The sequence below is a fragment of the Glycine max genome, chromosome 11 (genome assembly GCF_000004515.6).
Source record: "Glycine max cultivar Williams 82 chromosome 11, Glycine_max_v4.0, whole genome shotgun sequence".
NCBI classification, from domain to species: domain Eukaryota; kingdom Viridiplantae; phylum Streptophyta; class Magnoliopsida; order Fabales; family Fabaceae; genus Glycine; species Glycine max.
Genome location: NC_038247.2, coordinates 4,392,663 through 4,417,403, shown reverse-complemented (window position 1 = coordinate 4,417,403; position 24,741 = coordinate 4,392,663). Strand labels below are relative to the sequence as shown.

Here is a 24,741-nt window from a genome sequence, read left to right as displayed (position 1 = left end):
TGTCATTTTCATTAAGTGTAACTAAATTTCTCTTATACATAATTCTACTTTTTTTTTTAATTTTTCTATAATAATCCTCTTAAAGTTTGAAAACATTATTACACTAACACATTTGAAAACATTACACTACATCTTCTCAATATTTTTCTCAAATCTTACACTAACATTCTCTATAAGGGAGATGAATGTAATGATTAAAAACACACGGAATAAGTGTTTTCGTAATTATACCAAATGTCAAGAAATGTTGCTGTAATTTACTCAAATAAAAACAGGTTTGCGTAGAGAATATTTTGGTAAAAGAAATTCATTAAAAAGTTAGGGTGAACTTAGAAAAGGGGTTAGAAGAATAAAAAATCCCAGTGTTTACTGATGAGTTGGGCCTTCTCACCCGGTTAGAACCCATCCATAAAAATGACCCGTTTGGATATCCGAGCCGAGACGGAAAGGGAAAATCGAATTCTTCCGCCGTCCGCGGTGGAGAGTAACCATTTTCATATTTCAGTTCAGTGGCTTAAATTAAAAACTGAAAATATTTAGCATCACCCAAACACCAGAAGTTACCCTTTGGCGCCAAAAACGAAACCTTAGGTACGTTTCTGACTTTACTAAACTGCTTTGAGTTTGAAGCAATTAACTCATGCGATTCTGTGACTGACAGGAAGCGAAAATGAAAGAGATTGTGACTGTCCAAGTTGGTGATTTCGCCAACTTCGTTGGTTCTCACTTCTGGAACTTTCAGGTTTCCCTGCCTATTTTTGTTCCTTTTAATTAAATATCAAATATTGATCTTCTTCTACACATTTTGCTTTGTTTATTGAGTTTATTTTTTATGCGTTGTCAATGTAGAGTTGCTATATGTCTTTTAAAGTAGTTGTTATAAAAATCAACAAACTTATCATATACAGACAATTTGTAATCAGATGAAAGTGTAATATTTCTTTATACTATCACTGCATGCACTGTTTACTCTAGTTTGTTTATTTCGAATTGAGCTAAACCTTGTTTCCTTTTTTTCCCCTGTTGAAGTTGCTTGTCTATAACTGATAGTACTGTTAATTGAGCATGTTTATTGTTTAATCATGTAATGTAACGTTTAATTTGTGTTCAATCTGTAAGGATGAGTTGCTTGGGTTGGCTGAGGATCCCTTTGCTGATTCTTTCTTCAAGAATCAGGATCTTAACATGGATGTGCTTTATCGTACTGGTGAGACACAGCAGGTGCAATTTTCTGCAGTTGAACTATAATTCTTTTTTTTAAAAAAAATAAAAATAAATATCTTGTATTTAACATTGTAACTAGAACTAGAAGTATGTCATGGAAGATAGAATGAGAGGTTGTGTTTGGACTTTTCTGGTTGGTATACTGCTATCTAGTGTCTTCAGTTCATGTGCCATTTCCACATTACCTGTTGCACCAGTTCAAAGAGTAAAGTATGGTTTAATTTGTTTGTGTTACTATTAACTGATACTCTTATTGTCTAGTTGGCATGTTTTTGGTGGTGGCAAGGGAAAATAGGAACAAATGATTGAAATCTGTACTTCAGTAGATTAGAAGGATTAGATATTATTGTTATGCTTACACCATTTTTGGTTAAATATGTGCAGGGTATCCCTTCATATACTCCTCGCCTACTTTCAATAAACTTAAGAGGTATTTAATTTTTAAGTATTTAAATTATTGAAGAAAAATATCAGTTTTGTTCCTTTTTGGATTTTGTATAGGATCTATTTGCTTCCATCACTGTTCTTTGAGTTGATGCTGCTATGTGGCAGCAAAGGATTCATGGTTATTCTTACATTCAACTGAATTCTGAAAAAAGAATACTGATTAAAAATAATTAGTTAATTACTAATATGTAGTAGTACCTGTTTAGTGAGCATATAATGTAAAGGTTCATTAGTAATTGTTTAAATTTTATGATACTACTAGTCAACCAGTCTTTTATTTTTGGACATGGAAATCAGGACAGCATATCAAGTTGATAGGAAAATTGTACACCATATATAACAGCATATGTTGGTTGTAGACAGTAGATATTCAAGATTGTTGATTTTTCATCGAGGTCAATTCTAGATGTTCAGTTTCGATGTGATTCCCACATATTAAAACTTTTTATGCAACATTATAGCCTTTCCTTTTTGCCCTTAAAGAGCTGAAGAAAACACAATATCTTGTTTATGTGGTGTTTCCTTCTTGGACTTCAATTTTTGTTTCAAGATCCTTGCTACTTCCATTTATTCCATGTTAAATATTGTCTTCTTTTGATCTCATTATGTTAGAATGTTTCAATTTAAACTTTTTTCAGCCTTAGATTAATTATATAATTTCTTATCCCTTTATTTTTCTTTTGGTGCAAGCACAATTTGTACCCATCCTACTTGTAATCTATTTGTGGGATTTTTCAAACTTTTCAGGATCCCTTGGATCTATGAGTTCACGTGGTACATTGTATACGGAGGTTGCTTCCACAACACTAGATGTTGTCACCTGGTGAGAGCTTTTAGTCTATACTTTCATAATCATGGTTGAAGAAGGTTCTCTCTGAAATGGATGATATTGGGAATGCTGATTTCTGCTGTGTGAATATTCTTTGAGTTACTAGTTTTTTAGTGGATTCATTGCTTTTCTTTTGTAAATATTAGCAATATGGAGATATCATATAAGGTCAGTTTTGAATAGTTGACATATGAAATACCTGAAAACTGTAAGAGAGAGGGCAGTTCTTTGCTACTCAGAAACATACAAGAAAACTCAGATTTAAAAGTATGCATAAATATTTAAAACGGTAAATTTCCTCAAATATTTAACTTGCAAACATTCTAATGTTCTGTTTGCATGTATCTTCTATTTTTTTTGTTGAGCGTCAACTTTAAGCCTTTTAGGGTATTCAAAATTTGAAATTGTTTTGCCTGCCTCTTTTTATTGGGCATGGAACCTACTTCATCGGTTATATCTGTCATTGTCTCATGGTTTAAATTTATGTTGAAACGGACTGAATGCCCATACACCAATGTGCAGGACGGGTGGAGTTTCCACCCAAGCCTCTGAACCTTATAAAAGAAATTTGTTCTTACAAAGTCTTTATGAAGAAGAGGAAAACTTGAATATGATAAATGAGATCCGTGGTTCAAATAATGGTTCTCAAAGTGAGTATGAGGATAAGGATATAACTGAATGCCTAGAAAATGGTGTACAGTTTTGGACAGACTACTCAAAAGTACATTATCACCCCCGGAGTCTATATGAATTAAATGGAGTTTGGGCAGATGTTGAGGAATTTGACAATTATGGAATTGGAAGGGACTCCTTTGCTTGGGCTGCGCAAGGGGAAGAAATTAGTGACAGGCTTCGATTTTTTGTTGAAGAGTGTGACCATATACAGGTAACGATTGTTTGTGGAAGAAATTAATGATTTTTTGTATGGTCCTTTTTATATATGAAAATGCATTGCATATGCCTTGACATGAGTAATTTAGTTCAGTAAATATAAACTCTATGCCAGAAGTACAGTAATCTTGATTCTCTAAAATGCTTAACTAACATAATTTTGCAATTCACAATGTTACTTTTAAGACTAGATATCTTGCCGTTTTCTTGTGCAACTTTGTAAACTTTGGTGTGTTATTTTCAGATTGATGTTATTATATCTGTAACTTCAAACATAGGGCCTTTGTCCATTAAATTCTAAAAGAAATTTAATTTTCGTTTGATGTGCCCTGTACAATCTTTAAATTTTGGCAATTTTGACAGGGATTTCAATTTGTTGTTGATGACTCTGGAGGTTTCTCTGCTGTGGCTGCTGAATTTTTAGAGAATATTGTAGATGAATATACAAACATTCCTGTCTTACTGTATGCTGTCCAAGGTTCTGGTTCACGCACAAATCTTCAGAGCAGGAAGCATACAGTCTTAGAGGATCTTCATGATGCTGTATCATTTTCAAGATTATCATCCTTCTGTAAACTTATTGTGCCTGTTGGTCTGCCCTCCTTAAGTAAAAGTAACGATCTTCATCACATACAATTTATTATCTTAGACAACACAATAGTCAATACCCTTCCTTTGATAATAGGCAGCAAGTATTGGTGTTTGACATGCTGCTACTTTACTAATTTAAATGGCTGGATATCATTGATGGCATTGAATTGTGTTGTACTTTATTGTAATATTGATACAATTTCCCTTACTGATGTTAAATGTATTTGTGTTGGCCGGCAGATGTACAAATTATAGATTCCAATACTCTTATTCAATTTTACTAAAATTTCTTTTGATGTCATTGTAAGTTTCTTTTTTCATGTAATTTCATAGGTAAAGCTTCCAGATTCCTCCACATTGAAGATGCGAAGCATTACCACTCAAGTGCAGTTTATGCTGCAGCACTGCACTCCATTAGTCTACCTTTTCGAATGGTTCCAGTTGGGCCTACTTCAGATGCTTGTTCTGTTTCTGGTGCTGTAGATGTTCACGGAGTCGTACAAATGCTATCAGGACAAGGAAGGCAGAATATGGTGTCAGTTCTGGATGTTGCCATGCCAGCACCAGCTTTAACTGGTAAATGTGAATAATTCTTTTGGGTAAATCTTGATAAGAGATGTATTTGATTGGTCTTTCTCTTGAAATTCAGGGGTACAGAATGAATTGTCTCTGTTAGAGATTTTGCAGCCGTTGACCCCACAAATAGCAGAGGATGTTGAAGACATGCAGGCTATTGAACACATGACTGTCCATGGAGCTCTTGCATCAGGTATTGGCTACAGAGATTTAGCGATTACTATTTTTTTCATGTATGTTTTGCTTGTCTTTAAGGGGAGCCTTGTCTCAAAGTTAGAATTGTTGCCATGTGTGACTAGGAGGTCACAGGTTTGATTCGTTGAGTCAGCTTCTTGCAAATGCAAGATAAGGCTGCGTATAATTGATCCATAATGGGTCCATTCCCTCGACCGTGCCATTCTGGGAGTCTTCTAGCACCTGGTTGCCCTTTACGTTGTGCTTGTCTTAGTCTTCTAAACTTAATCAAACAGTCTCTCCACTTCAATGTTTTTGGTCCATATCTAATAAGCATATTGGTTTAATTTAGTGTATAGTATATTTTCTAAATTTCAACTTCACCATTGTGTAAGACTTATCATGAAAACAACAGATTTTGGGGTATCTATCTTTTATTAGTTATTGAATTATTGGAGGCAGCAAAGCAACATGTCTGTCCTAAAGATAAAATAAAAATATATACAAATACATGTTTCGTGGATGCAAAAGAACTCAAATATGTTAATAGAGGTTTGAAATGAAGACAACTACCAAATTTCTATCATGAAATGTTTGATAATACCATTGATTATATCTCTCTATTAATTCTGAATGAACCAAGTGATAAATTACTATATAGTTTTATGTTGTAGCATTATAGCATAGTATAACAAGTGATATTTGGTCCTCGGTTTTTGCTCTTTTATGAATCCACTATTTTTTTTTTTGTTATGGAACTCTCTTAAGTTAAATCGACATAGATTCATCAATACTTGTATTTAATTAGACAGATAAGCTCACTTATATTTTGAAGTTAAAAAAATGTGTTTCTTAGGTACTCAACCATTGGTTAGTTTAGGTAGGTTAGTGGGATGAAATAATTTAAGAAAGGTATGTTGCTTATCAACATGATTTGTTTTCCTTATTTAGCCTATTTTTCTATTCTGTTTCTTTCCTAAGTTCACTCCTTTGCATGATTGTTTTTGTCTCAAGTCTTAACCGTTCGCTGTTTTGGTTCTATAGAAGGTCATCGCGCTTCAGTTGGTCAGGTAAAGGATACCGTTGATGCTGCTTTTCTATGTGCCGATACAAGGCCAATGTTCTGCCATCTATCTGTTGCTCTTAGTCCCTTGCCAATCCCCTTGCCTTTTCCATCAATCTTTGGGAACAATGTTGGCCAGCACGGTGAATTAATGAGTGGTCAAATTACTAATTCTTCACCAAAAGGATCCCTTGTCATCCATTCCATTCCCATGGCTGCCAGATTACGATCTAGCAGTATTGTGTTACCATTCTTGGAGAGTAAGCTGCGAAATCTTCACCAGTATGGAATCCAACGACGAGCAGCGGGGGCAGAGTTACTTAGGACTTGGGGCTTTGGCCAGGAAGAATTGGTGGAAATGGAAGAGGTGTTGTCTAAAATGGTTGCGGCATTACATTCTCCTCATTTGTCATCAGATTCAGATTAGAATATATGCGTTGTTCTTCCCAAAAAAATAAAAATGAAGCCAGGTAAAAATTTGTAAGGTTACTACTTGTAACAAATTTGAAATTTGCACTGTGGTGCGCTGGCTGTTCATGTCTTTTGGCATTGTATGGGTTTCATGCTTTTTGTTGGTAAATTCCTCGAAGCCACATAGTTGATTTTTTCTTTACAGGTATAAGAAGTGGTATAAAAAATGACATCTGTGGTTTTGTTTCTTCTCATTCTTGGTAACTTGGGTGCTTGCCCGTGGTTTGAATATTCATCATGTAGTTATTGAAGTTGATTCGTGCGGTGGCTTTCTACTTCTTCCAATCTGGTTGCGACTCATGCCTTACTTTTTACCAAGACATTATTTACCCTAGATTGCTGATACTCAAGTTTTCTAGAATCTAGAGTTAGTCGTTAGTGTTGTTTTTTGGTCTTTGACCTGGTTTTGCATCACAAAACGTTTAGTTTTAATTATTATGATGCACAATGGTTTTCTATCTCCAAATTTAAATTGAATTAAATCCACTTTAAAAATGTAACGGGAAAAAATAGGTGTAAAGTTTTTATTTCTTGACGCATTAAAGAAAACCTTATTTCTTGAACGTGAAAATAAAAATTATTTTCGGCTGATGCGGGGTATAGAAAAGGAAAAAAAACTAAAAAAATCAACAGTGTGAATAACAAATAATGGTGTAAAAAGTATTAGCCTAATATTTACGTGAGTGTTGATTTCAGTTCTGTTTATTTAAGCCCTCATCTTTATGCTGGCAGGGGGAGCTTATTTAAAATGAACAATACACTAGACCTAGAGGCTATCTTCTGCATTTCGAGGAGTTATCAGCCTTCACACGATGTTTTATGTCTTTTATTTTAGAACTTATTGTATAGTTTGAGATTATGTAATTTTAACCAATTTCTATGGGACGCATTTTTTTTATTATTTAAAATATGATCATGTATAATATTGAGATTGATTGAGATAACGTAATTTCTCTAGGCCAAGCTATTTGTAACACAAAGTGGAAAAGTAGTGTTCGTTTTCTTTTTTGTTGGTTTGTTCTCCTCTCCTTCCAAACTTATAGTCTAGTACTTCAAGGATGAATAATGTATAAATATATATATAAGGAGCTAAAAATAATATCGGTGTCAGATCATGAGACCCCACGAAAAATGCTTTTGACAACTTTGATCGATCCACCTTGTGTTGTGTAAACGTGTAAGCTGTTATATATATATATATATATATATATATATATATATATATAATAATAATAATAATAATAATAATAATATGTAGTACTTATCACTCGAACCTGCCGAAGATTCCCAACACCAAGGCTATTCTTGATGCATAGGATATGAGTCTATGACCCTTGAGGTTGTGGGGCTACACTGTCAACGTACATGTTAGTGTTATGTTATTGTTATCATAAGGAATTTTATCATTCTTATATTTTTCACTCTTCAATCAAATTCATCCCTTTGACTATAGAATAAGACAATACATCAATCCGGAAACATAAGATCCCCCACTATTGTTTCCTTTATCCTATTATGCCATTCTCCCCAATTTGTTGACATCAGAATTCCCCTGGCAGAACCTCATAAGTCAACACGACGTCACCGTGTTCAGATTTTACAACAATATATAGTATATGATTTGGGTTTAATGGTGTAGTTCATCACTTACTATTTACCATTAATAAATTTATTCCCGTCATTCGATTTGCGTTTCTCTTGGCCAAACAAAAGCATGATAATATTTCATTGTAATTTCAGTACAATAACAGTTTGGTGAAATGAAAATTGAAAAGAACAATGCTATGAAATGCTTATGCAGTAGGGTATCCACTGCTTTATAATGCTATTTTTATTACTTTTATTAACATACGCTACTCTAAACCTTGTTCCAAGGGAAATCATTAAGGAGTTAAAAAATAAAGAACTTGTTTTTTTTTTTTATCAAAATTATGGGGGAAATGTATTAGTAACATTAAGTGTTATACTGTTTAGTGGATTTTTTTATTAAACCTTTTTAAATAATAATCTTAAATAAACCGTTTAAATATAATAAATTTTAGCTAATTTCATCATATTTAATGAAATTATATTAAAAGTATATTCTTGTATTCAAAATTTAATTCCAATAACTCCTTTGATTTTCCGTGATCTACTACATGACTTTCAAAATGCAGAAAGAGTATTCATGTTTGAAAAAACTCTTCTAAAATTGCAGTCTTTCATCAATTCACATGAAGGATAGTCTAGGGGATGAAATTCATTTTTTAATGAGATTAAGAAAACTAAATCAATTTATCTGAATTCTTAATTAGCATGAAATAGTTTTCTCACTCTTTATATTCAAGCCTAGAGTCGTATTTATTTTATAAAACCAGTATCAAATATTTTCTTTTCTATTTTCAATTTTTATAAAACTTTTTTAAGAAAAGTTTTTTCTCTCAACTAACTAATGTGTTAAAACACAAACTAACATTATAACAATCACACACTTCAAAAAAATTCAATTAAGTAGCATTTATATGTATCGTTTCCGTGTATTCATACAATCGGTTTTCATAAAAGATTCTATAAGTTCACCTTTTTTCTCCATTACATCATCATTTATCTTGTCACCCACTTTTCTTTCTTCTATTCCTATCTTTCTCCCTTGTTTAGAATTTATTGTAATACTTTGATGTACAAACAATATCACTCTTGTATTTTTTGGGCCCCAAGCGCATGCCGCATCAAAGTCAATTAACGAAATCGGTGAGCAGCAACCCACGGTACGTTGAGTGATACTTAACATATTGCAACACAGTATGAACAATATAAGTGGACTATTATATTGGACAAGAAGACACTTATTAATTGACTTCATGCAATCTTTGTGAAAAGAAGAACAAAAATCTATAATCTTTGTTTGGTCAACTTACCACGAAAACTTTCATCGCGAAAATTGTCGGTTGTGTACTAATCACTCCATTAATGTTGCGCATGCCGTGAAGCTGTATTTCTTTGAAGCGTTTATATCATTATATGTGCCATTTTTTACTTTATGATCTATTTATGAGCAATAATAATAATAATAAAATGTTTCCCGAAACCGTCGAAGATGCAGCAAAAGATTGCCATGACGAAATGAAATTAGAAATGTGGATTTTACAATACTTACAAAATTCGAATCCTGCACCAGAACTCTACATATATATTCCAGTGTGAAGACAGTACTGGTAATTATTTATAGCGTCTAAGCATATTTCTTGTGGGAGCTGAATACTTCTGCAAAACCTTAAGAAAGTTACGTGTTAGGGTGTTGTTTATTATTCTCTAACGTGACATTTTATGCCACTATCAGTCTTTATGTACAATATTTTTATTGCTAATTTACGAGTCGGTTGATGAACTTATACAGAATAATTTGCCGCACATGTCGTTTATATAATGTAATGGTGACGGCAGTAAATACTCTCGATCGCTTCTAGGTTTGAGTTTTAAATATAATGAAATATTATTGAGATACACACACGTTAATTTATGATAAAAAAGATAAATTAAAACCCATAGATAATACAAGCAACTGCTCAATGGGAAGAGCTTAGAATAACACTCGCTAATCTAATTCTGAAAATAGTTATTTTGCATGCAGAATCTTCTGAAAATTATAATACAGTGAAATTTGGAATAGTTAAAATCGGACCGGTCAGTGACATAAAGATGTAAAGTTTCTAAACATTCTTTTAAAAGTAAAAAAATTTAAGAAATTTAGAGAAAACCGATAAAAAAATGAGCTAGGTTGGATGAATTCAAAGCTTATTAAGTCTGTTTTTTTTTTTTTTTACCAAACTCAATCCGTTTTTATATTAATGCCTATCCAAACTAATGTTCAGCTCTACTGTTAATTCTTAGATGTAAAATTAACAATTTTTAAGGTTGGTTACGAATTAGAAATGGTAAAACTTAATTATTTATAATTCTAGAAAATCGTTATGAAATTATAATTTTAAATATACAATTTATAATTAATTAATGGAATGATTTTATTTTTTAAATTCTAATTACATGATGAATTCCAGACATCAAACAAACAGTTATATATATTTTTTCCAATACATTATTTGTTAGAGAATGAACTCGATAAATATATCATGAAACGCATTGCATAATGCAAAATAGGCAAATTTTACTCAAACGTATGGCATAGCTAGTGTGTTACAAATCTTTCTTCCACACCGAAACGACAATAATAGCGTATTTGGATTTTTATCCAGCTTTGAAGTAAATCACAAAGAAAAAATTAGTTGCTATATTGGTGTACCGTGATGTAAAATTTTGATCAAATGTAAATCACATATACTAATCTAAACACGGATGAATTGACAAACACGACAGATTTAAGGGTTTTAAAAGCATTCTGAATTCTGATTTACAATTTAGTTTTTGACGAAAAGAAAATAGGTAAAATGTAGCTACTGCTTTTAATTTTGTTTAAGAGGAAACAAAAAGGAACAGCAGATCTTCAAGATCGGTGAAGATCTTACTTTTGCAATTGTCTCTAGCTAGCTTGGTTGTCTCCTTTCAAAGCCAAGCAAACCGAAGCGGATTAATGAATCTAGCTCTCGCACGTGCGCTTCATTGACCCCTCTGTCTCTCTCTCTCTCTTTGTTATCCGTTTGTATCCGGCAGGTAAGAACTGAAGAAGAGGGCCAGAAAAGAATTATTTAGAGATGTCTAGTGTATAAAATGTTATTTGATGCCCTGCAAATTCTATTTGAGGGATTACAATTTACAATAGTCGCTGAAGACTATGCAATATAATTATAGTCAAATAGTGATGCAACAACTATTTACATGCATGTTTGAAAATCTTTTAAATCAGTGCATGGCACATAAACATTAATGTGATCTCTAATATAATCCATTTGCTCAAAAGCAATTATGGCAAATCAAGATAAACTGTTTTTCATTCTTATTATTGAAGCACTCAAGATATAAAACGCGAGTGTGTTGTGATTACTATTTAAGGATGCCAGAAAAGCAGACCAAACCTATTGCCGGGAAATAGGATGTATCTTGTATTAAATACCAACTTAATTTTCAGCTGGCATGTCGGCTTCCACAAATTACCTTTCAGAAGATTAGCTTGTAATCTCTTTCATTAGGTAAAAATCAGCAATCACAAGGAGGCTAATGCAAACAAAATGCTAGAATAGCCATTCTGATTGCAAATGCCAAGGACTTGGATTGAGAGATTGCCAAATTCCAGTAACACCCCCACAGATACCTTATAGCTTCAGAGCACAACATAGGCTTTTTGGAACATTTCCAACCTAGATATGCAAACTTTATTTTGTTATTCAGCATAATGTTTTGACCCGACCACCGTGGAACGACAAATTGAAGGTGTTGGTTGGTTGAGGAAAATATATTTTATTTTCAAAAGTTTGTATAAAAATATAATCATTTTATTATTTCATACATTTAAAAAAAAAATCATAACAAGAATATTTTTTATAATTAAAAATAAAGCATATAATACAAAAAAAGTGTTAAAGCAAATAGCTTTGACCTGAATAATTATATTTATAACTTCATTCTTTCATCTTTCATCTACTTTATTTATTTTCCTCTTATGTCTCTCCCCTCATTTTGCATCAGATTTCACGTCTATCACTATCTTTCTCATCCTTCCCCTACTTGTCTAGACTTAACATTTGCTTACTGTTCTGAGTTCTCTCATAATTGATGAACCAGATCACACGCCTCTCACTTTGAAAAGACCATTCCCCTAACCGACCCTCTGTTTCCTACCTCGAGGACTGATATTCGCTTTCTCCTGCTACCTAACTAGATTGCCCTCGTAATGAAAAAGCTAGCTAATAATTACAATCCCACACAGAAAAGCATAGAAATAATCATCATTCATAAACACATATCAGTTCACCAAAGTTATTAAAAAAAAACCCCACGTGAACGGACCTACATCAAGAGCCATAATAAATTAACAGCAGAAGAAGGGAGCTAAAAGAAACCAAAAATAGAAGAGAAGAAAAGAAAAACATACCTAGGGTGAAAATTGTTGGACTCAAAAACACAAAAGGCGCAGAGCTGCAAAATTGGAAAATCAACAAGATGGACCAACACTCCTACACTCCTCGCTCTCAGAATGTTGCCGGTGAAGGGGAAGTTGTGACTCATGATGGGTTTGTTGCTTCTGCTGCGGAGGGAGAAGTAGCTGAGCCGCAAGAGGAATGTGATGAGGATGATGATGGTGGTGAGGTTCCCCTTGCTGTGGTTGCTGTTGCATGTGGTAAGCGTTATCGAATGATCCCAAAGCCAAAGAAGGAGACAACTGATCAGCAGAACCAGCAGCTGGGGACACCTGGCTGAACCCACCAGCAGAAGAAGCCGAACCCATATCGAACCCACCACCACTGAACCGTAGAAACTCCTGCTGCTGTTGGTGTTCATAACTTCTGAACATCTCTTGCTGTTCCCTCGCCGCCACAGCAGCAGCCAACTGTTGCGCCTCCAAGATCTGCTGCTGGTGATGGTGGTGGTGGTGAGGCACCGGCTGCGCGTCGCGAATCACCAACTGCCCGCCGTGAACGGAGGCCGTCGCAGTCGGCATGTTCCCATACATGGCACCGGGAAAAGGGTTGTTAGGGTGTTGTTGGAGCATGGGAGCGGGAATTCCTTGTAGTGCTTGGGGACCAATATAATTTGCGAGTTCTTTCTTTGCATTGCTGAGTTCGACCTGGATCTGCCGGAGCTTGTGCTGGAGGACGGAGATGAGGCCCACGCAGCCGTAGACGGGGTCCCGGAGACGAGCCTCGGCCTCGTACGCGAGGGACTTAACGGCGTCGTCTCGCTGCGCCGCACTGAGCTCGTTGAGCAGCTTCGCCACGTTGCTGGCGCCGAAAACCTTGTGTACGTAAGCGAACCTCTGAGGATTGTCCGGCGGAAAGTACGGCGCGAACACGCACTCCTGTGTGCACTTTCGCCTCAGAAACTTGCACGCCGCGCACGGCGAATTCGATGATGATGACATCTTTTCCGATCTCTCTCCTTTTCTCTTTCTCTCGTCCCTCACACACCAAGGCAGCTTCTGCGATTAATTAAATCGTGAAACCATATTATATTAGATGAAATCTCTAATAAAAAAGAGTACTAGTACTATGGTTTGTTTCTCTTTCTTCGAATCAGCGATCTAATTAGTATCTAGCTTTCACAACCCTGCAGTACCTGATTTTGATTTTCTACACAAACAAACAAGAGAGAGAGTCAACAATGATAACAATAATAATTAAATCGTAATAGCTGTAAAAAAAAAAAAATAGAAGGCATGGAAATTGAGGAATCATTGAGAAAAACAAAATGGGTTATTATTCAACGAAGCTTCATGTTCCGATTTGTGATCGCAGATTTTAAAAACAGATTTCAAACGTGATATTATTAAACTAATCAAGGTCATTAAAAGCGTCTCCTAATCCTTCCTCTTTCTTTATTTTTTTCCCTCAAGAAATTAACCGACACGAAAACGATTCAATCCAGGAAGGAGAAAATAATCTGAAGCGAAAATCAATAGCATTGGCGCAACAAGAAGAAGAACGTCGAAATCTTGAAAGACGAAAACCTCAGCAGTTTTCTTTGAAAAAAAAAAGAAGAATGAAAAGTTGCACCAGTAGATCTGGATATGGCGTTGTTTGCGTGGTGGTGAAGTTTAAAGACACGAAAGACACGCCGAAGGGTTTTGCCGGAGAAAAGAGGGGATGAGATGAGATCCATCAGTGGCTCATAATCGAAATTTGTGTGATTTTGGAAACAAAAACGGTGAATATATAACAAGAGAGAGAGAGAGAGAGAACTTACTGCGATCTGTGATTAGATGGAGCGGCGCAAAGGAAGATAGAAATTGAGACGAGGCTGTGATGGCTGAGAAATGAGAGAGAGAAACAACGAAGACGAAACGAAAGAGAAGAGAGGGGAATGATATATAGAGAGGGAGGGTTTTGTTTGTTTGTTTGTTTGTTTGTTTTCTTTCTAGTTTCTTGAGCACTACTGCCACAAGCGCAAGAGCTTTCAAGACCAGCTACCCTTCCCTTCTTCATAAATCTATCTTAATAAATCCTATTTCGTCCTACCCTATATATGTCTTTTACTATCATTGTTATTTACAGTCACTATCATTATTTTCTTAACTGCCTTCTCTTTTTTAGCAATACTTCATTATTTATTTATTATATATCTTATCTTTAACAAATTTAGACTTCCACATTTAATATTTGTTAATATCACTGAGAGACCAACTCACAATAAACAAAACGCATATTTTTTACTAGGATTTTTCTGCCTTCCGCTAACATATCGTCATCAAATTCTTGATGAGATAATATAGTTCTACGAGCAAATGATTTGTAGCTTTTTGTGATGTTGATCGTATTCAAGACTTTCATATAACCTTACCTAGATCTGTTGTGGTGTTCATTGTTCAATTTTTGCGACAATTAATCGTCATGCATGTGTGTCATAAATCTTAAATGACAGTGGTGTACTAGCATAGGCATTGAATTTGTAGTTCCCAAATTTGACAAACTCAATGCATATCAGTTTGAAAATAAGATTACTGATATATATAGCTGTTGTCTTATGGTTTATATTTAGTACTACTATAACAGTTTCTTCCCAGCTCCATCTCGGCGCTTTTTTCTAATTTAGTTTAGAACGTGGAATTGACTAGTTAATCTATATTTTTTTATTCTCCTCAGGCATAGATATCAATCGGACTCAAACTCAATATCTTATAGACATTGTGATAGGACAATTAATTACTCTAAGAACCAAGGACCCCGATACTAGTAGATCTATATACATATTGTTTTGTAGAACCTTCTCTTCTTCAGATAATAATTAAGTATGAAAACAAGTGTTTTAAAGTTGCACAAAGCTTTGTTTCCCCTCAATTCTTATTTTAGAATTTTTCAATTTTTCGATTAAAATTTAGTTAAAAGGAAGAATGCCGATCCATGTCATGACTTGGTGCATTTTTCTCATACCAAATAGCACCACTTAATTTTTATATTTCATTTTGACGTTTTAACATTATGAAGACTTCAAGTGAACATACATATTAAAGAAATGTCGGTCACTGGTTGCAAGCTAAACTCTTTTTAAGTTGTGTTATGTGAAAGTTGTTTTCACAAGCCTATCAAGTGTTTGTAATTGAGTCACCCTTATTAAAAAATAATTTCTATTGTGGCCAAGTGTGTAAATGGTGAACTATAGTAGTACTGGCATTGGGTGAGAAAGAAATAAAGAAGCATTTGAATCCTAAGGTCCCGGACAATGTAAAAAAAGTGAAAAATATAGTAAAACAAAGAGTGGGGGGAGGGGGAAAGTTTGATAGTTAAGTTGAAGATCAGGCTTTTGCTGCGAAACGCAATGATGATTGTATTTTCTTTCTTTATGAACTGCAGACTGCAGCACACGTCCGTGTACCGTGCGCGTCAACCCTATTGTCACCGCTCGCTCCCGTATCCTCTCTCCACCACGCAACGCACAGGGACATTTCTGTAATCTCAAATTGAAACCCTTCCTTGCACGAGGAACGAGGGGGGTAAGGGGGGTTTGAGTGTGACCTGCTATTCCCGGTCAAATTGGATCCGTACCCAAAAAGAACAGTGGCTATTCTCCATTCCTCTCTTCCACCCCCGTTCTTGACTACTGCGCACATGCTGCACAGTCGTTTTGATTGACCTGTTACCAGCTTTTGGTATTTTCACTCATTCATTCACTTTCCTGAAGTGACTAAACCTTAAGCTTCCTCCCCCGCAAATAACTGTTCTGTTCGAACGCATTCCCCTCCCAACTCAGCCGTCACTGCTCAGGTTTTTTCCTTTTCCTTTTCAACTCTCACCATCCCCAAACATTACAGTGCAATTAGGGCATCAGCTTCAATTTAATACCACTTTAATATAAGTATTCAGCATATTAAATATCATATTCTGTACTCCAAATTATATTTGCTTTATTGCCACTTCCAAGTAAAAAAATTTCACGTACTACTACGGCCATGTGCCCATGTGTGTGAGTGTAATATAAATGTTGTTAGGTTTATATAACACAACCCATGCTCCATTTTATTCTCAAACTTTAATTGATTGTTCAAATGCCGTGCCAATGATCCAGCTTTTAATTTCGTGGTCCAACGGACACTAATTAATCTCAATAACTCGTACTCCATCCTCTCTCAATTATAAGTAAAAGAAAAAAAAAAGACATATTTCACATTTATTAAAAAAATTAATTAACTCTATTAAATTATGTTTAATATTTTTTAAAATTATCTTTTATTAAATCTTAATATCAAATATAAAAAAGTCTTTGACCTCGTTAAATAAAAATATTTTGAAAAACATGTTATTAAATAAGACATAATAATTAAAATTTACTTATATTTAAAATAATAAGATAAAAAAAATAAGAAACTATTATTGTTTATATCTGCAACAAAGAGGGAGTAACTTTTTTTTTTTCAAATGTACGTACAATAGTAATTCGCAAACTTTTGGTCGAATCACCAGCAATATTCTTGAGTGCAATTTTAATTATAGATGTGTAGACGTGTAGCTTATAATTTTAATTGTAATTTGTATTATGTGTTTTTATTTATCCGTATCAAAGACAGGTAGAAGGTTTTAAATAAATTGCTAATTCACACATTCTATTTAATCAATTGAACAATTAGATTCCTCTAATTATGTATGTATGAGAATTGATTTACGTTACTCAATAATTATATGATTTTTTTATTTAAGTTTGAAAAGAATAAATATTGAACATTAAATTATATATAAAGGGTTAAACCTATAAAAGGAATAAAATAGGCGAGTTTATAAAAAGAAAAATCTCAATAAGCATGAAACATTGAAAAAAGGAATGTAAGCAACACTTTTTCTTACATTCTCTTGCTGACATTATATCTATAATTAGATACAATTTATTGTAAATCATTAATTTGGTTGAACTAAACTTGTTATCTAATGATTTTCTCTCTTAATTTAGAAATGAAATTCACCAAAATTTATGATTTTCAATAATTTATAGTTAATCATGAAGAGAGTGTAAAAGAGAATGACACTAACATTCCTAAATTACAAAATACAAAAATAAAATGAGAGATATTGATTGACTATCTTTTCAACTTTATCCACAACATTATTCTATCAAAGACAAACTATTTGGTATTTGTTCCTTTTTTTTTTTCACAAACTACAAATGTTTTCAATGCACGGAATCAAAAATTAATTTCACTTGTGGTACCTGAAAAATGAAAGATGTTGATTGACTATCTTTTCAACTTTGCCCTCCACATTATTCTATCAAAGACAAACTACTTGGTATTTGCTCGTTATTTTTTCTGGAATAGAAATTATGAATGTTTTTCAATATATTGAGTCAAAAATTAATTTTACTCCTAATAGAAGTAAAGAAATTTTACATACTGAAAAAATACAGATTATCTCAATAATAGAATATTTTCCCATATATAAATCTAGTTATATTTTATACTATTGCATCATTCCTTTGAGTTTGTGAATTGTTTATTTAAAAACCAAAAAATAATCATTTCAAGTGACATGTGCACCAAATTAACCTTCGTATGTACAAAATGTAGTGGTGTTTTAAAAAGTCGTGTGTTTTATACACACACGAAGCGTATCACGTGGGAGGAATAAATTTTAAATGTACAATTAAAATTAATTATTAAAACTAAGATTAACTAAAATGATCCATGTATAGTTTTATAACTCTTCTCACCTTACACTCTTGCTATATATATATAACACATGTTTATAGACGTACAAATGGTACATTTCTAATTATATTATAAGAAAATTATGGGTAAGCTAATATAATGCAATAAATTGCACTTCAGCACCATGTAAGCTTGCGTTCCGTGTCTATTTGTATGCAACTTGCATTACTTAAATTACATTTTGTTTCGTACACCACCACTAGTTCAAACTTCAAACTATTCATTGTTTAAGATAACGTACACATAAAGAATATTAATTGCACACATTTGAAGAAAATCACTATGATAAAAGAATTTGGATAACAAGTTTTTATTTTTAAACCCATGAACCTATTACCCTAGCCATTGTTGCGACATTTTTTGATTTTTTAAATTATTAGTTGTATATTTATTGTATTTATTTATTTAATTATTATTCATATTTTTTAAAATAAAAGGATTTTTAATCTTTTGGACCTGATAACTCTATTGCAAATCGACACATCATTGATGGAGTTTGTTTATTTTGGATTGAATAGAAAGATGTGCAAATTCAACCCAGCTAAAACTAAAATATTTTAATTAGTTTAAGTAATGGATTTAGTCCAACTTGTCTCAAAATTAACTTGTGTACACTTGTAAAGGTATTAAATGTTTTTTCACGAATGCCTTTGGAAAAAAAACTAATTACTAATTTTTTAATGAATATGATAGAAGTATTATATTATTATATTACTAAGTTATGTTAACTTGGTGAGAAAGGAGCCTTTATTTTCTCTTTAGCTTTCCCAGGCTTGAAGTTTCAATCTTCGATCTGGTTATACGTCAGGGCCGGCGAGATCCCATATAATGCTGATATCATGCCACGTGCAAGTTACTTTATAATACCCCTTCTTGCACCTACCCATGTAATGCAGTATACTACTGCGAATATGAACATGAATATGATATCAAAGTTCATTGTTTTAACGCTTATATTGAGTGCAAATGCAATAGTAACGCAATTTATGATTATGCATAGAAATTCACGCGTAAAGAAAATGACAATGCCATCCCTATAATTTGAAAACCAACATTACTTTTTTTCAGCTTTCCCTCGTAAATCGGAATACATAACACTTCCTAATCCTGTGAATTGTGATCAACTGGTCGTTTTTTCAATACTTGTATCATAAGGTTTCGATCAATAGGTGAATTTCCGCTTGTTTGATATAATTATTTATTCATTTTATCTCATTTCTGTCTATTTCTGTTGAGAGTCCTACATCGCATATTTAACAAATTTGATGAATGTTTATATAGTTAGGTAGATTTTTTCGGATGTCTTTATTGGTTTTTAAGGAGACCTTTCGAATATCTTTGTTGTATTATAAATTTAATGCTTATATCACTTTAAAGAAAAAGTTGTTTGACTTTTTCAGTTATTTAAAATTTTAAATATCATTTAATATTAATTTTCAATTATATGTTTATTGTAGATCGAGATATAGCAGTGTATAAAATATTAATATAGTAAATAAAAAAATAATGTACTAAAAAATTAGAAATAATATTAATGAAACAAGGAGATTTATAATTCTTCTTACAAAATAATCTAGGAATACTCTTTGGTTGCAGGACTAATACGAAATTTTATTTAATAACAAAAATATTTAAGTATCATGATATTTTGTTAAAAGCTACAAAATAAAATCCATTTTGTTTTAATTTTTTTATATGTTAATTACTTTTTTATTATGTTACTGGTTTAAAATAATTATCGACTTTATTGAGTGGATTTTTTCTCTCAATTAGAATTACATTTTTTTTTCATTTGAATTAGAGATTTTATTTAATAATTCTAAGTTAAATTTCAGTCAAACTAATGATATGTTAGTTCTATATATTGTATGAATAAAATTGACTGTGGTGTGTTATCTAAAGTCTAAACACATTGTAAACGAAGGTATCAACGAACAAAAGGTAACACAATGTATAATATTGTTTAAGAAAAAGGGATAGAAGAACCGACACAACATGTGTTCTTGATTGTTAATACTTATTAGGGATACAGCAACAAAGATCGAAGTAATCATACATTTTGAACGGGGGATAAGGCCATGGTGATGTTGCTTAATTATATGTTTTGTGAGGTAATAAAGAAATATAGAAAGGAAAGAGCGATAGGTGAAAAGAAAAAAAAAAAGAAGAAGAAGAAGAAAGATCCCTGCAGGGCAGGGGGCAAAAGGGTGGGAGAATGATGGTGGTAAGTCACAGTGACTGCAGGAGCAGGATGAGCAGACCAGAGTGATGCAGTGACTCAGTGTGTTGGTGAGCAATTGCGTACAGAGGGACTCTTCTCATTAATGTATTCTCTCTCTCTCTCTCTCTCTCTCTCTCTCTCTCTCTCTCTCTCTCAGGTACATTTTTTGTTTCTTTGGTTCATACTCACTTCGGATCATTGTCTTTTCATCTTTTCCTTTCGTCCTTCTCTGTTCCCCCTCTCTTTCCTTTTCTCTTTCAGAACCCCATTAATTATGTTTTATCCACCCCACAATAATCGCCAACCTCAATCAATGTAATTACTCTAACATACAATTCAAGTGTTACTTTGTTACTACCTTAAATTCATGCCTACTTTTTATTTATTTATTATTATTATTAATTACATACAGACACATTGAAGTTTATATATCCAATTCAAAAATGGGCATTTCATGCCTATTTTTTAACTTTCTTTTGGGAGTTTCACTCAACACTCAAGACTCAAGACTCAGCTATCATATCAAAATATGGAACTGTTTTTACTGTTAATTAGGGGTATATTATGGGTTTAAATATTTTGAGTGCGAGTAAAATTAAATCTGCATCAATCATTTTTTTTTACTTATGGTCTATTTTATATAAATTTTTTAGGTTTTAAATAATGTACGGTAAAATACTTTTGTTCTTTAATGATTAATTATTTCTTTCATTTAAAGTTTAACTTTTGTACAGTTAGGAGTTATCACTTTACATATTTAATTGATTTCTTTATCAAAAATGTGGTTAAAAAATTACACCGTAAATGCGACCAAATTATGACACTTGATAAGAATTAAGATCATGGGAAGATCAAAATGAATGAAAAAGATAGAGAATATAGTTATATAATTGAGTTATCGAATTAATTCAGATTTAAAAATATAAATATAATAACAAAACCAAGTATAACTAATTTAGTTTAAATTTAAAATTTTAAAAATCGATTAATTGAACCGATCCAAACTTATTTCTTTATTTTGAATTATCGGAAGTCATGATTCGACAACACCCCGCTCCATTAAGTACAATAATTAATCAGCTACATCCACAAATGCTCTATAATGGATGCTTTTTCGATCAACAAGGTCAATCCGCGGTACACACAATTGTGTACAGGTCAGTGAAAAAAAAGCTAAATATAAGAGTTTACAAAGCAAAAAAAAGGCTGCAGAAATTTAGCTTTTTGCGTTAAATACTGTACAATATTGTTATAAAGAAGCAATAAAATATAAACATCTAAAAACTATAATTATTTAATTGATATCTCTCACTGTTTTTTCTTCTATCTTCTTTTCTTTTTGGCACATTATATCACCTATTACATTATCACTTCTTTCTCTTCTATCTTATTCCCTCTCAATGTGTAAATTAACATTGACTATCCACAAATCTTTATTCATTGTAAAGGTTTATTGGTCGGATTGGCTAAATAAAAATGATAAGTGTCCATACTTTTTAAGCTCAATATTTGAAGAGTTATGGACAAGGACAACCCAATTTGACAACAATAAGGGTTAACCCATTAGAAATATTTAGTAGAATTAACTCTAATAATATGATCTAGGGAGTAAGGCAAATACAACACTCAAGCCGAGGGCATTTCTACGCCTGTCTCAGACATGATTGAGGTGTAATAAGCAACACCCTCTCCTCACATGCGAGAAAGGTAAGATACACATTAGACCCCATGAAAAGGTGAGAATCGCTATGTATGGGCCAAATTAAAGGACACACTTCATAAATAGGCTTAATCCTGTAGACTGTAGTTACACCAACTTACGCATAATAACAAAGGCCCATTAGGGTTGTTTGAGTTCATATATCAAGCTTTAGAACTCCCTAACAAGTGTGTTCTCTAGCGTAAGCGGGTTAGTAGCTTGATGATAAAATTAAAGTAATATTTTTTCGTACAAAAATTATTGGTAAATGAGTATAATGCAATTTTTTTGAAGAAGGGTATAGTGTAATTATAGTTAGAGGAATGTTATTTTTTCATAAACGTTTGGATTTATGTTGAATTATTTAAAATTTCATTTAAACATTAAATAATGTGATTTTGATTAAATGTTCACATATTTTATACTATATGTTGATTGATGAATTGATTTTGGATCTGAAATTCATTTTGAGTTGAAATAATTTTAAAAAATATTTTGTGTTAAATAAAAAATTATATTAAATTGCATTACTAACTTACTTTTACAATAATAAAAACATTCAGATACAAAATACTTTCGTTTCAAAATCAATCACTAAAATACACATTACACCAATGATCGTTTACAAAAAAAGAATACAAAAGATAGTACTATTAATTAACCAACCGTACTAAATGAGAAATAAACATGGATAAAGGAAATGTCAGTTTCAAGTTTTAAATGTCGAGAGTACACGTTCAATTCGTCACCTCAATTTGTATATTTATATAAGGGTATAATATTATTTAAAAAATTAATTTATATTTTAAAATGATAAATAAAAAATTTGAGAAAAATATTTTCCAAAAAGAACATCATCTAAAAATGAAAAGGTAGGAAGGAAGGAGTAGATGTGATATGTGTGATGAATTAGTTGCATGAGAATTGACCAGGTGACCCTGCAGCAACATTCACTCAAAGCACTGGGTTTTGTCTCATATGGGTGGAACTCAATTATTTCCCAACCCTCCAAAACTTGAATTCTCCTTCCTTGTCATTTCCTTTTTCCTAATGCTTTTTGTCGCTGTTGACTTAGAAAATGGGAGGAGAACTGGGGAGTCCATCACGTGCATGGATTTGACATGATGGAATGAATACCAAGGAAACTTTATTGTCATTATTACTATTAAATGGATGACATGAATATTCTGATGCCATCAATAACGTCCCCTGCTCTGCTCTGCTGTGTTGTCTGATTTTACTACCTTTTTGTCCTCTCAGCCAACCAATACCCCACTCCATCTCTTTACCTATGCCCCCAAAGGGAACCCTAACCTTCTTCTTGTTGGTAACTGAGATTTTACCTTGTTTGAGAGAATCATTTTATTTTCACCGCACCGTCATGTTTTTTTTTTTCCCAATTAAATTCCTGTAAATTTATCACATTACTATAATGATGAGATTTCCTGTAGTGTCTGAACATATAAAACGCTCATACAATAAAAAAGGACATATAGAACGCCATGTTAGACTTTATGAAAGCATATTTGTCAAACATATCAATAGGGTATGGTGAGTTTGGGAAACAACTTCACTAATCATACACGCCACTAGGAAAGAGGGACCAACCAGACCCAGCAACACGTTTAAAGTCGAACAACATGTTAACAATATATAATGCAATTCTTGGCTCACAAAGCCAAAATGTTTGATAGAATCTTGAGGCGCTGCTTGCAATCATCTAAAAGTTGTACCTCTAAGAAGCGACATTTTTTTTTATGAGCACGGGAATGATCGTTAAATTTGAGCCTTCTTATAAAGTTCAATTCTACTAATAAACAACAATTTCCACTGCAAATAATGACCATCCAAGGCCTAGCCATTCAAATCCAAAAATGCATGGACCACTATTTTATTGAGATCTTATGCAATTTTAATGGAAACAACCTGTTACACGTACGGTGCAGTTAACAATTAGTTTCAACTTATAAATTAATACTAACTAGTATAAAATAATTCAGACATTACCGCATGAGTATTTATTTTCATTTGTCTTTACACTGTTGTCTTTACAGCTTTGTTTATGACTTTACCGCATTTCAGTTTATACCTTTACTTTTCGCTCTATCCATACTTTCAACTACTTTAGTCGATTAGGGAAGTTGCTTAAGAACCTACAATTAATAAAATAAACCTTCCTTAATACAATTGGCTAATTAACAAGAATTCACAATGTTTTTCTGTCAAATGATTCGTTTAACTACTTAACTGATACATTTAGCTAATAAAATAATAAAAACATTAACTGCAACAATTTTTTGTCACTGCTAATTTATTCTTCAACAAATTTAGGTGTGTTTGCTAAATTAAAATAATTTTTAAGTATTTTTTTCTTGAGGGAAAATAAATTAAGTATTTAACTATTAAGTAATTGACACTGTATATATAAATGTTTTTATTTTACAGAAACATTTATTCTATAAATGAATTTAGAATTAAAAAATATAAAAATATATTTCATTTTAGTTGATTTTTTGTCTTATTAAAATACAAGAAAAGCTTTCCAACAAAAGCACAAGAAAAAAAGAAAAAAAAAAAAAAAACACACACCGCATACCGTGGAAAAGCTCGTAGCTAAAAAAACAAAATGAAGCATCCCCAATGGCCACCAGAAAGTTATTTGGGCTGAAAGCAACTGCAGCTTAGAAGACAGAAAAAGGCATTATTAGCCTATTAGGGTAAAAAGAGCAATCGAGTTTTAAGAGGGTGGTGGGCTTTCACAGTCATTGTCAAAATG

General features: G+C 32.7%; 2 protein-coding genes across 5 annotated transcripts; one reads left to right on the top strand and one right to left on the bottom strand.

Moving 5' to 3' along the window:
- The first annotated feature begins 173 nt into the window (after positions 1–173).
- Positions 174–7,164, top strand: LOC100782046 (protein misato homolog 1). 4 transcript variants are annotated; one of them, XM_041006601.1, is made up of 11 exons: positions 175–591; positions 662–742; positions 1,120–1,221; positions 1,609–1,654; positions 2,419–2,494; positions 3,023–3,386; positions 3,755–4,004; positions 4,316–4,558; positions 4,632–4,751; positions 5,777–6,265; positions 6,999–7,164. In XM_041006601.1, exons 2-10 carry the CDS (start codon positions 671–673, stop codon positions 6,220–6,222), a joined length of 1,719 nt encoding a protein of 572 aa, XP_040862535.1. In that variant the 5' UTR covers positions 175–591; positions 662–670; the 3' UTR covers positions 6,223–6,265; positions 6,999–7,164. The 4 variants fall into 4 exon arrangements, with proteins under 4 accessions (XP_014619343.1, XP_040862535.1, XP_014619342.1 ...); XM_014763856.3 differs by lacking the exon at positions 6,999–7,164 and adding an exon at positions 6,412–6,541; XM_014763857.3 differs by lacking the exon at positions 6,999–7,164 and having other exon boundaries at positions 174–591; positions 1,120–1,207; positions 5,777–6,541.
- Positions 7,165–10,606: 3,442 nt separating this feature from the next.
- LOC100816778 (LOB domain-containing protein 36) lies at positions 10,607–14,344 on the bottom strand. Its single transcript, XM_003538774.5, has 4 exons — positions 14,100–14,344; positions 13,473–13,486; positions 12,292–13,335; positions 10,607–10,920 (listed from the first exon to the last, which is right to left on the bottom strand). The coding sequence occupies exon 3, from the start codon at positions 13,276–13,278 to the stop codon at positions 12,352–12,354; it is 927 nt and encodes a 308-aa protein (XP_003538822.1). The 5' UTR covers positions 13,279–13,335; positions 13,473–13,486; positions 14,100–14,344; the 3' UTR covers positions 10,607–10,920; positions 12,292–12,351.
- Between the last annotated feature and the right edge of the window lie 10,397 nt (positions 14,345–24,741).